This window comes from Leucopleurus acutus (assembly GCF_964270905.1).
Source record: "Leucopleurus acutus genome assembly, chromosome: 7".
NCBI lineage: Eukaryota > Metazoa > Chordata > Mammalia > Artiodactyla > Delphinidae > Leucopleurus > Leucopleurus acutus.
This window is the reverse complement of record NC_139150.1, coordinates 6511102-6527069: the sequence shown is the minus strand read 5'-3', so window position 1 is coordinate 6527069 and position 15968 is coordinate 6511102. Positions and strand designations below refer to the sequence as shown.

General features: G+C 51.7%; 1 protein-coding gene across 1 annotated transcript in view; it reads left to right on the top strand.

Moving 5' to 3' along the window:
• PRRX2 (paired related homeobox 2) overlaps positions 1–7535 on the top strand; it is a 46571-nt gene extending 39036 nt beyond the window's left edge. The window contains exons 2-4 of the mRNA XM_082843494.1: positions 4770–4957; positions 5814–5992; positions 6984–7535. Coding sequence (XP_082699620.1) covers positions 4770–4957; positions 5814–5992; positions 6984–7119 — 503 coding nt within the window. The 3' untranslated portion in view covers positions 7120–7535. The remainder of the gene's footprint in view (positions 1–4769; positions 4958–5813; positions 5993–6983) is intronic.
• The last annotated feature ends 8433 nt before the right edge of the window (positions 7536–15968 follow it).

Sequence of the window (15968 nt, the reverse complement as noted above, 5' to 3'; positions counted from 1 at the left end):
CTCTCAGGCTCTTGATCACACAGGTTTTCAGCGCTCAGCCCTTGTTATTTCAGTTTAAGGTTTCTTCCAGCTCAAGGGGGTGGGGAGCGAGGGGTGGAGAGACGTTCACTGGCACCAGACATTCTCATCCATCTTCACCTTTTCTTGGAGGAAAGGGGTGAGGAGTGAAGACTGAAGCGGGTCCAGGAGAAGAGGCCAGCTCGCCCGGGGCCGCTCCGTGTCCCCTGCCATTGCCTACCCCACCCCCAGATGTGTCCCACGTTTGCAGTACTTCCCAAAGGGGAAACGTACTGGCCCTGCCTCCAAACCAGGGCCTCTCTCTCTCTCAGCACTATGGACACGGTGAACCAGAGAATTCCCTGACACGGGACCTTCCTTGTGCATCGAAGTGTACTCAGCAGTATCCCCAGCCTCTGCCTCGATCCTAGGAGCACCCCCTCTCCCAGTCCATCAGAAACGTCTCCAGACATTGCCAGATGTCCCCTGGAGGCTCCATTGCCCTCTGTTGAGAACCACTGGTCCAAACCCAGTAAGGTCATCTTTTTCCAGGCATCCTGCCTGATTCCTGCCTGTCAGCCCCCCACCCTACCCCCGATGCAATTACTTACCAGGCTCATGGAACAATTTAGCCTCCGATCAAATCAGCCGGTTGCTCAAGAGTCAGTAAACCCTGCTAACCTGGGAGCTCATTCAAAAGCCAGGATTGAGTGGTATCCGTGGCTGGGCCTGGAATGTTCTAGATGCTCAGCTGAGCAACTTCTCAGCATCGTGTGAAGAACGTAGCACGTATAAAGGGAATGCGTAACTGGGGAAGCAAAAATACAAGGTGTGGCCCCAAATCCAAAAGGTTCACAATGCATCCTGTTGGCCCAACTGTGAGCAAAACGGACCTTCCTGTCCACCGCTGCTGGGAAGCGTTATGGGGGATTTGGCCACATCTAGCATTTTACTCACTGGCCAAGCAATCCCACTTCTAGGAATCTGTCCCAAATATTCACTGGCAAAAATAGAAAATCATGTTTGCACAAGGTTATTAATTGTGGCATTCTTTAATTGCAAAAGATTGGAAACACACTACGTGCCCATCCACAGGGCTCTGGTTTTAGTTGACTAAACCACGGTACATTTGCACAACCGAGTGATACAGAGCTGTGAGAAGGTACATGCAGGACTTCTCTGCACTGGATGGAGGAATCCCTGGGATATATTGCTCAGTGGGAAAAAAGGGCGATACACAACAGTACATGGTCTGCTATCTTTCAATAGAAGAGGGGGAGAAAATATTATACTTGAAAAAAATATTTGCAAAAAGCAATGCTGGGGACTTCCCTCATGGTCCAGTGAGTAAGACTCCACGCTCCCAGTGCTGGGGGCCTGGGTTCGATCCCTGCTCTGGGAACTAGACGCCGCATGCATGCCACAGCTGAGTCCACATGCTGCAACCTAGAAGTCCACATGCCATAACCAAAGATCCCGCATGCAGCAGCTAAGACCCGGCACAGCCAATATAAATAAATAAATAAATAAATAAAATATATTTTTTTCTAAAAAGCAATGCTGGAAGGATAGAGCAAAGGCTAATTTAAAAATTGTTCTGATATGCGGAGGGAGAGAACAAGAGGGAAAATATAATATGGAAATTAATGCAAATGAAGAGGGCTGGGTTTGTTGGGCCAGGTGGAGTGATCTCTGGAGCAAATTAAATAGGAAGAGGCAAGCTTCAGTTTGGGGACTTCCCTGGTGGTCCAGTGGGTAAGAATGCAAGCTCCCAATGCAGGGGGTCTGGGTTCAATCCCTGGTCGGGGAACTAGATCCCGCATGCGCGCGGCAACTAAGACCTGGTGCAGCCTAAATAAATAAATAAATATTAAACAAAGAGAGAGAGACAGACAGACAAGTTGCAGCACCAGTGTGTTCCGCGTGATCTCGTGCTTGTGAATTTTTTTAAATACACATTTGTAACTTTGTAAGTCTTGGGGGCAGAGCCAGGAGAAGGGAGTAGTTTGTTTTATTTTGTGCCTTTCTGTGTTGCTTGAATCTCTTACTGCGACAAGCAGTGACATTATTTGGTTATTAAAATATACTTTTTTTTTCCTTACATGAAATCTCCAGATTTTTAAAAAATTAAATTTAATATTTATTTATGTTTCTCTCTTACTTTTGAGGTAAAGTGTGCATACAATAGTGTAGAAATCTTAAGTGGACCCTTCACTGAGGGTTTTTTTCCTTCTTTTTTTTTTGTTTTCTTTTTTTTTATGCAGCAGGTTCTTATTAGTTATCTATTTTATACATATTAGTGTATACATGTCAATCCCAATTTCCCAATTCATCCCGCCACCCCCCCCCCACTTTCCCCCCTTGGTGTCCATATGTTTGTTCTCTACATCTGTGTCTCTATTTCTGCCCTGCAGACCGGTTCATCTGTAACATTTTTCTAGGTTCCACGTATATGCGTTAATATACAATACTTGTTTTTCTCTTTCTGACTTACTTTACTCTGTATGACAGTCTCTAGGTCCATCCACATCTCTACAAGTGACCCAATTTAGTTCCTTTTTATGGCTGAGTAATATTCCATTGTATATATGTATCACATCTTCTTTATCCATTCGTCTGTCAGTGGGCATTTAGGTTGCTTCCATCACCTGGATATTGTAAATAGTCCTGCAGTGAACATTGGGGTGCATGTGTCTTTCTGAATTACAGTTTTCTCTGGGTATATGCCCAGAAGTGGGATTGCTGGGTCATATGGTAATTTTATTTTTAGTTTTTTAAGGAACCTCCATACTGTTCTCCATAGTGGCTGTATCAATTTACATTCCCACCAGCAGTGCAAGAGGGTTCCCTTTTCTCCACACCCTCTCCAGCATTTGTTGCTTGTAGATTTTCTGATGATGCCCATTCTAACTGGTGTGAGGTGATACCTCATTGTAGTTTTGATTTGCATTTCTCTAATCATTAATGATGTTGAGCATTCTTTCATGTGTTTGTTGGCAATCTGTATATCTTCTTCGGAGAGATGCCTATTTAGGTTTTCTGCCCATTTTTTGATTGTGTTGTTTGTTTTTTTAATATTGAGCTGCATGAGCTGTTTATATATTTTGGAGATTAATCCTTCGTCCGTTGATTCATTTGCAAATATTTTCTCCCATTTGGAAACAACAAACAAGTCTTTTAGTCTTGTTTGTAGTTTCCTTTGCTTTGCAAAAGCTTTTAAGTTTCATTAGGTCCCATTTGTTTATTTTTGTTTTTATTTCCATTACTCTGGGAGGGGGATCAAAAAAGATCTTGCTGTGATTTATGTCAAAGAGTGTTCTTCCTATGTTTTCCTCTAAGAGTTTTATAGTGTCTGGTCTTACATTTAGGTCTTTAATCCATTTTGAGTTTATTTTTGTGTGTGGTGTTAGGGAGTGTTCTAATTTCATTCTTTTACACGTAGCTGTCCAGTTTTCCCATCACCACTTATTGAAGAGACTGTCTTTTCTCCATTGTATATCCTTGCCTCCTTTGTCATAGATTAGTTGACCATAGGTGAGTGGGTTTATCTCTGGGCTTTCTATCCTGTTCCATTGATCTATATTTCTGTTTTTGTGCCAGTACCATATTGTCTTGATTATTGTAGCTTTGTATTATAATCTGAAGTCAGGGAGTCCGATTCCTCCAGCTCCGTTTTTTTCCCTCAAGACTGCTTTGGCTGTTCGGGGTCTATTGTGTCTCCGTACAAATTTTAAGGATCCAGATTTTTTAATGTTTGATTAAATATAGTTGATTTACAATGTTGTGTTAATTTCTGGTGCACAGCAAAGTGATTCAGTTGAATATATATATTCTTTTTCATATTCTTTTCCATTATTGTTTATTACAAGATATTAAATATAGTTCCCTGTGCTATATAGTAAGACCTTGTTATTTATCCATAAAATATACATTTTTTATTAAGGTACACCAGACCCTGAACTGGACAGGGTTGGTTCTAAGTGCTGGGTGAGTGCAGTGGAGGAGAGGGGATTCCATGTGGACTCAGGTGGTCAGGGAGGGCTCCCTGGAGGAGTGAACAATGAGCTGGACCCTGCAGGAGGAAAGGTCAGCAGTTCAGCCCTTGGGTAAAATTGAAATGTGGAAATAAATAGTAGCTGAACATCCCCCCTCCCTTCTCCCTCTGTAAATGGGGCATGAAGAGCACCTGTCTATAGGATTCCTGTGAGCGTCCGTTGACCTGTGGGTGCCTCCAGTGGACCCTTGGAACTGTGACTCTCACTGCTCTTTTTTAATATATTAATATAATTCAACAACAAATACCCGTGGAGGGTTTACCATGCCCCAGAGCCTGAGCTAGGAGCCGAGGACACGTAGATATCTCCAGCGGCCACGCACCCCCCCCCCCCACCAGGTCAGTTGTCCCTCATGGCTGTGGGTGCTTGTCCCCGGGCTCCACAGGATGGGGACCTGGCTGTTTCTGTTCACCATTATGTCCCCAGGGTCCTAACCCTGTGCCTGCCACCCAGTAGGTGCTCAGTAAATGTGTTGCAGAATGGATGGATGGAGGGATGGATGGATGAAGGAATGGATGAAGGAGTGAATTAAAGGGAGCTGCTCCTGTTCTCGGGCTGCACCATCCATCAGCAGAGGGAGACACAGGGAAAAGGCTCAGAGCACATCGCTGAGCTGGTGCCTGAGTCGCGATCATCTCGGCAGCTCCGGGCTGGGGGCCCTGCGGGCACTCACTGCGCGCTGTCCGCCGCCCCGCTGACCCTCGGGCCCCTCCGCAGGTGAGTGTCCCAGCCCCGGGCGCGGCGGCGCCGCCAAGCGGAAGAAGAAGCAGCGGCGGAACCGCACCACGTTCAACAGCAGCCAGCTGCAGGCGCTGGAGCGCGTGTTCGAGCGCACGCACTACCCCGACGCCTTCGTGCGGGAAGAGCTAGCCCGGCGCGTCAACCTCAGCGAGGCGCGTGTCCAGGTGAGTGCTGCCCATCCGTGGGCCCCCCGGGGGAGCGTGCAGCCACCACTCACCCAGGGTTAAGGAGTTGCCAAGGTGAGGTGTTTAAGAGCAGGACCATCTGAGGCCAGGAGGGCTGAGGTTCAAATCCAAGCCCTGCCACTGACCAGCTGTGTGAGCTTGAGCAAGTTACTCAGCCTCTCTGTGCCTTAGGTACCTCCCTGTAAAATGAGGATCACGTGGGTCTGTTTTATAGGGTTCTTACGAGAATGAAAGAAGTTGATATCTTTGTAGCTTAGAGCAGTGCCTGGCACATGGGGTTTGGATAAATAAAAGTCGTTTTAAAGTGTTCAGTGCTGGGCTTCCCTGGTGGCGCAGTGGTTGAGAGTCCGCCTGCCGATGCAGGGGACACGGGTTCGTGCCCCGGTCCGCGAAGATCCCACATGCCGCGGAGCAGCTGGGCCCGTGAGCCATGGCCACTGAGCCTGCGCATCCGGAGCCTGTGCTCCGCAACGGGAGAGGTCACAACACTGAGAGGCCCGCAAACCGCAAAAAAAAAAAAAAAAAAAAAAAAAGTGTTCAGTGCTTGTTCCGTGCCAGCCCTGAGCTGAGTGCCCAGCATGCACCTCTCTCATTACAACCTCACAGCAGCTAAATGCTCATCTATTCATTCTTTCATTCATCCACTTGCACATTCTCCAACACATACTTACCCAGCGGCAGGCACCATTTATCACCCCCATTTTACAGATGAGAAAATTGAGGCTCAGAGAGGTGAAGCTGCCAGTGCAGGGTGGGTGGCAGAGCAGGCACATGCTGGGTGCAAAAGGACTTGGGTCCCCTCAGCAGCCCGCTCACCCCTCCTTCCCGCCCCCAGGTCTGGTTTCAGAACCGCCGGGCCAAGTTCCGCCGAAACGAGCGGGCCATGCTGGCCAACCGCTCAGCCTCGCTGCTCAAGTCCTACAGCCAGGAAGCCGCCATCGAGCAGCCCGTGGCTCCCCGGCCCACTGCCCTGAGCCCCGATTATCTCTCCTGGACGGCCTCATCCCCCTACAGGTGAGAGCGGGAACCCTTTTGGGTCGGGAGGGCGCAAGCAACCAGGGGACCCCATGGGGTGTTTTAGGGCCCAGACTCCTTTGAGGATCTGAAGACAGCTGGGAAAGGTGCCCAGGTGCCCCGTGGACCTGGGGGGCACCAAGGGGTGTGTGGGCAAGCGTGTGAGCGTGTGGAGGGGCGAGAAAATGAGGCCTGTTGGGAAGGAGTGGAGAAGCCACGTCATCCTGAGGAAGCTGAAAACCTGCAGATCCCTAGGCTGGCGCGAGCGCCCCAGCACCCTTCGGCCACCATCCCGGAGAGAGGCCGGGGGGCCAAGGGAGTGGTTCCCTGTCCCAGGGGCCTGGCTGGGCCCCAGAGTCAAAGTCTGGGGCAGTCTTGTCCCGGTCAAAGCTGGGGAAAGGTGGCAGGGCAGGAAGGGAGAGGAAGGAGGTGCTGGTGAGTTGGGTTTCTGCACCCCGCAACTCCAGGGAGTGCCATCCACCCCTGAGTCTGTGCGAGCAGCTCTGCTGGAGCCATGGTCTCGTGAGAGGCAAGAGCCGGTGGGTCGTGGGATCTGAGTCCTAGTGATGCCCACGCTAGCCTCACAGCTCTCACAGCTCCCCCCATGCCGTGCTCTTACCTGGGGCGGGAGAACCTCCAAGAGGCCTCCTTCCATACAGGTGTGCGTTCATCCCAGCCGCATCCTGCTGTGTGCCAGGCCCAGGGCAGGTGCTAGGGGTGAACAGGAGCTTCCGCTCTCAGGAAGCTCCTGGTCCAGCGAGGAAGGACCACAAGCCTACGGGGCGGCTCCATGTCCCAGGGCTGACTCTGGGCACTTCTGCCTCTTCCCCCCAGTCTTGTAGCCCCAGGGGAAGGCTTCCGAGCCGAGTGAGCTGAGGAGGGGAGGCAGGAGGACCAGAGGCTGGGGTCCAAGACTGGCCGCCAGAGGTGGCCAGCCCCCGGCAGTCTTCCAGCCACCGCAATATGTCCTTGTGTCTTATGTCACCCCCAGCACGGTGCCGCCATACAGCCCAGGAGGCTCAGGCCCTGCGACCCCGGGGGTCAACATGGCCAACAGCATCGCCAGCCTTCGTCTCAAGGCCAAGGAGTTCAGCCTGCATCATAGCCAGGTGCCCACGGTGAACTGACAGCCAGCCCCACCAGGCCCCCGCTGCCTCCCTGGCTGCCTCCCCGCTGCCTCCCTGGACAGGCTGGGTGGGCTCTCCTGGCCCCTCTCTTCAGCCCGGACTTCTGAGCCCAAGAGGCTGCTGAGATGCCCAGAGCCTGGCTCAGCCCTTCATCCACGGCCACTGGAGACTGCGGCCCCTGACCCTGGAGGTGCTGGGCTGGAAGGTTGGAGCAGCGGCTCACCAAGGACCTCACTTACTTTGTGTATTAAAGCCAAAAAGCTGTTGTCTTTAAGAAATAAAAAAAAAAAAATTTTTAAGCCCCAAAAGATTGCGGGAGGGCGGACAAGGGCAGCAAACCAATGAAGGGACGGCCTTTTGGGGCCAGCTGCCCTCGTCTGTGTGCTTCTTTCTGCAGGAAGTCCTCCATCACCCTGTAGAGCCCCAGGGGTGGGGAGCCGGGTAGGAAGACAGAGACCTGCCCTGGAACCCCGACACCCGGGTGTTTGGGAGAAACCCCGATGTGTGACCCTGGCCAGGACCCGAACCCTCTCTGTGCAGGGAGTGTCTCCCCTGCCCTATGGCAGGAGCAGAGGGTGTGTGGAGGCAGACGCTAAAATTAAATCCCTTGCTGCTGGGCATGCAGAAGCTGGGGGTCCCTTGGGCATTTGACTGTGGGGGACCCAGGCAGATGGCCCAGAATGTCGGGGTGCAGAGTGGAGGACCCAGGTGGGCTCACAGGACAGACGGGTGGTCCTAACAGACAGGGCCACCAGAGACCTTCCAAGTCCTCCAACCTACCGTTTCAGAGATGGTCACTGGGGGTGACAGAAGACACGTGCCACCAGGCACTGACATCACTTATGAGGAGTGTGCAGAAAACTGTGGGGTGAGGGGAGTGGTCTGAAGCCAGCCCTCTCCACCTGGCCCCGTGCCACGCCTGCTGATGGGCGCACCCTCCAGGGAAGTTAAGAGATAATTTCTGGGAATTCCCTGGTGATCCATCCGGTGGTTAGGACTCGCTGCTTTCACTGCCAGGGCCCGGGTTCCATCCCTGGTCGGGGAACTAAGATCCCAAAAGCCATGCGGCCGGAAAAATAAAATATAATAAAGTGATCATTTCTGCAACCAGCCCCCAGGAAGTAAGACAACACTTCCTGACCCCCAGAGGGCGCAAAGATGCTCGGCCCCTCCGGAGGGGCGGCCCTCACAGTGACACAGCCATCACACCTCTGGACTCCATGGATGAACCCCCGTTTCTCTAGTCTGTCCCGCCCACACCACATCAAAGCCCCCCCAAAGGGCCAGTGTCCCCCCCCACCAGCCACAGGCTGCATCTTCTAGGTGACCTTGAATAGGTCAAAGCCACGTGACTATCCTAACGCGAGGGATGGTCCCCATTTTTGTTTTAGAAGGTGTAACTAACCCCCGAGTGAGGTGAGGACCCTCCCCATCTCCCCCAATTTACCCCCAGAGATTCTTCCCCATCCTCCATCGGGAATTCCACCATGAAAGCACAGTTCTGGGCTTCCCTGGTGGTGCAGTGGTTAAGAATCCGCCCGCCAATGCAGGGGACATGGGTTTGAGCCCTGGTCCAGGAAGATCCCACATGCCGCGGAGCAACTAAGCCCGTGCACCACAACTACTGAGCATGTGCTCTAGAGCCCGCGAGCCACAACTACTGAGCCCGTGTGCTGCAACTTCTGAAGCCCGCGCCCCGCAACAAGAGAAGCCACTGCAATGAGAAGCCCGCGCGCCGCAACTAGAGAAAGCCCGCACGCAGCAACGAAGACCCAATGCAGCCAATAAACAAATAAATAAGAAAACAAAACAAACAAACAAAAAAGAAAACACGGTTCTTGTGGGGTGAGCTTTGTCCCCTTCAGATGGGCCAACAGGCCCTGGGGACCATCGCCCTGTGGCTGGGCAGTTGGGACTCTGGTCCTTGGTGGCGGGGTGGGAAACGATGAGGTGAGGCACAGGCTCCAGCTGAAGGCGTGGGGAGGGGGCATTCTGCTGATATATGGAGCTGGCTCTGCCGGCCTGACTACGGCGGCCAGAGCAAAGGGTCGGCCTGTACCCTGTACTGCGTGTGTGGTGGGGGAAGGGGGGAGGTGGGCACAGCCAGAGCTGTGTTTTCTTGCTCAGTTTGGCCTCTGCCTTGGGTAAGTGATTTCTGGGCTTCTATTTGCCATTCATTCACTGAACAAATATTATGAAATACTATATGTGTGCAGGGCCCTACACTGGGCCCTGAGGAGAAAGCAGAGAATTGACACGGGGTCCCTAGCTTCAGAGGCCACACCAAGCCCAAGGAGCCCCAAACCTAGTCTAAGGCAGCCAGGCAGGCTTCCTGGAGGAAGTGTCCTGGAAGGATGAAGAGTCCACCAGACAAAGAGGGGAGCGAGAACAGTGTTTCTGGCTAAGGGAACAGCATGTGTAAAGGCCCTGGGGTAGGCCAGAAGCTGCCTCTTTGGGCCAGTGGGGACAGTTCTGGGCCTGGATCTCCTGCAGGATGAAGATGGAGAGAAGCAGGGACAGCTCACATGGGGCTTGTGTGGCCAGATTTAAAGTCTGGATGTCGGGACTTCCCTGGCGGTCCAGTGGTTGGGACTCTGTGCTTCCACTGCAGGGGACATGGGTTCTATCCCTGGTCGGGGAACATGATTCCACATGCTGCATGGCACAGTCAAAAAAATTGTTTTTTTAATTAAAAAATAAAGTTTGGTTGTCACCCTGGCAGTGAGGAGCCATGGAGGGGATTTGCTGGGTGGAGGGACCTGCCCCTTGGACCCTGTTGGAAGCAGAGAGACCCCTGCAGAGGCTGGGCTGGATGTCCAGGCAGGAGAAGTGGCAGCCTGGACCAGATGGGGACAGAGTGGGCAATCTGGGAGGTGTCCCAGACACAGCAGGGACAGGGGTTGATGACTAGGTGTTGGGCTGGGGAGCAAGGGGGTGCCCAGGGGGCCAGGAATTGGCTTAAGCATGTGGATGCCTGGGAGGAAGAGACCCTGGCAATAGGACCCACCTGGTAGAGGGGTCGGGAAGATGCTGGCCTGCCCTTCCACCCAGACAAGGACTGGGGCCGTCCTGGTCTGAGCAGGGTCCTCCCTCACAAGGCGCTGACACCCACCCCAAGGATTTGCACCAGCGAAGGGCCGGCCCACAGGGCCCAGAGCTGTGCCCTCACGGGCAGCCAGGAAGAGCGACCTTTTTGTGAGCACGTGGGCGAGCCCAGCCAGGCCCTGGGCAGTGCCCCAGAACCCAGATGGAGGTGCATCTGGTCTTTCTATTTTCAGTCCAGAGGGAGGGGCCATGAAGCATCACCAGGTGGGGGCTGCCTGCAGCAGAGGTGGGGTCACACTGGCCAGGGGCTCCCACCAGGGCCTGGAAGGTGGGTCCCAAGAACACCAGCTTCAGAAAAAGCCATGGGCCCGGTTCCCATAGAGGCGCTGGCCCCGCCATCGGGCCACAAGGATGTCAATGTCACTTCCTCTCAAGCGCTCAAGAAAAAACAGACCGGCCTAATCGTTTACACATGCTGCTCTGGGGAGCTGAGGGAGGGGCCCCAGCGGCCCTCCTTGTGAAAGAAAATATATTCCAACATTGCTGTCACGATTGTAGCCCTAATTGCAGGGCTGTGTAGGCAGCTTCCTGGGCACCCGTCCCGGGATATAATTTTCCATGAGGATGAGGTACCCGAGGCCCCGTCCCGGGCTGGGAGCACTTGGAATCCTTCTCCCTCTGATTCCCTTTCCCCTTTTGGCCAAGCAAGCTTGGGACAGGGCACTGAATGTATCTGCTTCTGTTTTTTTGTTTGAAATAAAGAAACTTGAGTCAAGAGAAAGAGAGAAATCGAAGGAAAGGCAGTCTGGCTCTTGCAAAACCTGAGAAATTAAGACCAGAGTTTTACCTTGGGCAAGGCACTTCTCCGGGCCTCAGTTTCCTCCTCTGTTAACATTGGGTGATAACAGAAGCCACCTCACAGGGTTGTTGGCAGAGTTACCCTCCATAAATGAGCGCTGTGGTGTATATGGTGGAAAAACACAGAGCAAGCGGTGGAGTTTAGGGAAGTCAAAATACTCCCTGTTCTGGGGTGAAATTGCACATTCCCTCCTCAGAGAACCTGGCTCTTCCCCTTGTCCCTTCCAAGCCCACGCTCCTTGGGCACCAGCTGGGGACCAAAGCTCCTGCACCTCTGCTGCCTGCCACTGGAGGGCGCTGTGGGGTCCCCGCCAGGCACAGAGCTGGGAGAACAAGGGCTCTCTCCCACACAGATCGCCAGAGATGGCCGCAGTCTCCTGACCCAAAGACAAAGAAACAAGCAAATCCCAAATCACCAGCAGGGGTCACAGCATAAAAATCAGCACAAGCCTTTCGGGAAATGTACCAACAGCCACGAACACGTTGCATGCTTTCACCCAGTAATTCTACCTCTAAGCCGCACTTCAAAAAATAATCCACAGTGGGGTGGGGGGTGGAAGCAACGTGTGCCAAGATGGCTGTTTATCGTATGTTTTCATAGATGCAGTGTAAAAATTCTGGGAAGACCCAAAGCAGGTTGTAAATACTTGAAATTTGATAATGGCTCACAATCCGCTTGTCTCTCTGTTTTCTGTAATGAGACTAATAACCTCACAGGGAAGCAGAACAAGCAGGCCCATGTGATCATCTCAACTACATGAGAAGCTCTTTGAAATGAAAAAAAGTGCTTTCTTCCCTTTTATATCCCCCTGGGTGCCTCAGTCAGAGCTGGACTTGTCTTTTCCATACCTATTGGTAAGTGAGTGGCCCCCATCCAAAGCTCTCCTCTCTGCTCCTGTTATCCCACCATTAGTCCTTCAGGTCTTGAAGCTTTGTGGTCGTCAGGAATTCCCTTCTCTATTGCAAGTGCTGGAAAGAGCGTGTTTGAGAACTTCTTAAGCTCTTAGTTCACACCTTAGAAGAAGTGGGAATGGATCGAGCTTGGGATATGAGGAGTCAGGAGTGGGCACCTCGAAACTGGAAGGTGCACTTGATAAAGTGGTGTGGATGACATAATTCTAAGATGGTCCCATGATTCCCTCCCCAGGGAGACACGCACTTTGTAATCCCCTCTCCTTGGGTAGGGGTGGAACCTCTGACTTGCTTCTAACCAATAGAATATGGTGAAGATGAAGGGATTTAGCAGATGTGATTAAGGTCCCTAATCAGTCGACTTTGACTAATCCCTTGGGCCTAACCTAACCAGGTGAAACCTTTAAAAGAGAGTCCAGGTCTTCCCTGAAAGAGATTCGGAGCAGAGAGATGCGTTCCCACCAGCCTTGAGAAACAAACAGATGTGCTGTGACCTGCCTGTGGAGGACGTGGCCCCCAGCAGCCAAGGGCCTCATTCTTACCACCACAAGGAACCCAATCCTGCCTGCAATCTGAATGAGCTCAGAATAGGATACTGAGCTCCAGATGAGACATCAGCTGAGGACTCCCTGACTGCAGCCTGTGAGACCCGGAGCAGAGAACCCAGTTAAGCTGTGCCCAGACTCCTGACCTGTAGAAACCGTAAGACCATAAATAGGTGTTGTTTTCTCTCTTTCTCTTTTTTCTTTTTTGGCTGCACCGAGCAACTTGCAGGATCTTAGTTCCCTGACCAGGAAACCAGGGATGCAAGCCATGCCACCTGATGTGGAAGCACAGAGCCCTAACCACTGGACCACCAGGGAATTCCCTGGGTGTTGTTTTCCGCTGCTACGTGTGTGGCAACTTGTTATCCAGTGTAGAAAACCAATGCAGATGGAGATGGAGCTTGGAAGTCCTCTTGAGCTTGGCCTCCCTCTGCCCACAGCACACCCAAAGAACCCCGGGACCCATGACAGAGGAGACTTGACGCCACTGCTCAAATTATCTGCCATCTTATCACTTTCCAGGCCATTCTGCATAAGCCGACACATTAGTTGCCCTAAAACACAGCTTTGTGACTTCCCTGGTGGCGCTGTGATTAAGAATCTGCCTGTCAATGCAGGGGACACAGGTTCGAGCCCTGGTCTGGGAAGATCCCACATGCCGCGGAGCAACTAAGCCAGTGTGCCACAACTACTGAGCCTGCGCTCTAGAGCCCGTGAGCCAAAACTACTGAGCCTGTGTGCCACAGCTACTGAAGCCCATGTGCCTAGAGCCCGTGCTCTGCAACAAGAAAAGCCACTGCAATGAGAAGCCCGCGCAACGCAACGAAGAGCAGCCCCCTCTCGCCACAACTAGAGAAAGCCCGTGCGCAGCAACGAAGGCCCAAGGCAGGCAAAAATTAAAATAAATTAAAAAACAAACAAAAAAACACAGCCCTGATCATGTCCCTCTCCTGCCTAAAGCCTTCTGGGGCTCCCCAAGGCCCTCCCCACAAAGTACCATCACCCAGGCCAGGTGTTTGAGGTCCTAGCATCCACCCCTTAAACCCGACTTGTCCCCTACTCCAGGTTATTCAGACAGTCCTGACAACTCAGTCCCCTCCTCCTACTGTCCCCCTGCAGCAACATCCTGCCCACCCAGTCCCACTCCGCCAGTGAAAATATATTCCCCAGAGGGTTACAATGTAGTGTCAACTTTTTTAAAAAAGCAAGTTAAATTCTAGACAGAAGATGCATTGGCATGTCTGGGGAGATGTGTGTTGCTTGAAAAAGAATAATTCAACGTTGTAATTTTATATTTGGAAAATGAAAAGAAAAACCCTATTCTTTTCATAATTCAAACTTTAAAAAGTGAAGCTACTCAACATGTTCATGGCGGGCACAGATACCAAGAGGAGCAACCACTGTCTCATGAGTGGCCACACAGCAGGATCTCCAGGGAGGAGAGGTAATATATAAAATATAAATATTATATATTTAATATGCATAGATATATACATATTATGTATATTGCATATAATTTGTATGTGTATTTAATATGCATACTTTAAAAATCTGGAAAGTCATAAACCATAGCGTGAACAGTTGTTTTCTCAGGAACGTGGGATTGTGGGTGGTCTCTATTCTTTATATATACACTTGTAAATTTCCCTACTTGGGTTCTAAAAATTGACAAAACTTTTTAGAACTCTATTCAAATTGGAACCATCTTTTTGGAGAACAGTATATACCACAAGTCTTAAAAACAGGCATGCCTTTCGGACCAGTAATTTTACTTCTAGTAACGTACCTGAAAATAATAGATCTGCACTGAGATTTATGGACAAAGGTGCCCATGAAAGCATTGCTTATGCTGATGCAGCCTGGAAAATTAATTATCCAACAATAAGGGCAGATTAAATAAATGATGAGGGTATCCGGGATGATGGAGTGCCAGGGAGCTGTTAAAATTCATGGTATTGACCATCAAAAGCCCTGGGAGGAAGTGCAGATGTATTATTAGGGAAAATCTCAAGTGATGATAAAAAGGCCAGGCTGTGAGACCCTGAGCACAGATGCCACCCACATCTGTGACACACCGACGACATCTCCCCAAAGACTCGATCCATATTTTTTGTTGTGGAATTCCATCCTGGATAGAAACAGTTCGGAATCCCTATTTCTACACTGTGTACACACACACACACACACACACACACACACACACACGCACACACACACACACACACATACACTTTACACATCATTCATTCACTTAATAGAAACGCCTTAGAAGCCAGGTGCTCTTCCAAGACCTGGGGACACAGGCACGGCAAGAATAACACAGACCCAAATCCCTGTCCCCCTGGAGTGCACATTCTAGAGGGAGAGATGGAGAGTGAAGAAGGTGCGGGAAGATGGCGCGGGGCCTTGCCAGCCTCCTCTGGGTAGGGGGAAGCCACCGGAGGACTGGCACACAGAAGCCTCTGGCCCTGGGTGGGGAGTAGACGGTGGGGGCCAAGGGTGGATGGTAGATGCAGGTATCCAGTTGGGAGCTGTTGCAATGACCTGGAGCGTGACCAGGACAACTGCGTGGTGAGAATACAGGAAGCTTTTATTTTCTTCTTTGAGCTTTTCTATACTTTCTAAACCTCTGATAGTGACCATTACTTGTGGGTACCTGTAATTAACAGTTTAAAATCTCATCCACCTTTCAGCTTCCAACTCAAAGGATGCCTCTCCCGGGAATCCTGCCTGGGTTCCCGGCCACCCGGACACACACCCCTCTTCTGTGACTGCCCAAGGCCCAGCACACCTGGAATAAGAAGGGGTCCATCTTTCCGCCCTAGCCAGCCTGGAAGCCCATTCTTGAGGCCAATGGCCTCCCAGGGACACACACAGAAACCCCAGGAGCCCTTAATTCTGTGGGAATTAAGGGGGTCCCCAGGTTCTGTCCCCGCCTCCAGGACTAAAACCAGGCCCCTTTGTCCTCTCATCTTTGCCTGTTCCTCCAAGTCTGTCACATACCAGGGAGGCTCTTGGAAGCCTGGAGACAAGGAATCCATTAAACGAGGGAGCCCCAGTGGTTCCCCAGAGGGGCCCTCATAGGAGACTGGGGAGCCCAGGTGGACAGGACACACCAGCCATCACCTGTCTTGGCCTTCCTCCTTAGAAGTGTGTGTACTCAGGACTTCCCTGATGGTGCAGTGGTTAAGAATCCACCTGCCAATGCAGTGGACAGGGGTTCGAGCCCTGGTCCGGGAAGATCCCACATGCTGTGGAGCAACTAACCCCCTGCGCCACAGCTACTGAGCCTGTGCTCTAGAGCCCACGCGCCACAACTACTGAGCCTGCGTGCCACAACTACTGAAGCCCGCGCGCCTAGAGCCCGTGCTCCGCAAAAAGAGAAGCCACCGCAATGAGAAGCCCGCGCACCACAACAAAGAATAGCTCCCACTCGCCGCAACTAGAGAAAGCCCGCGTGTAGCAACAAGGACACCACGCAGCCAAAAA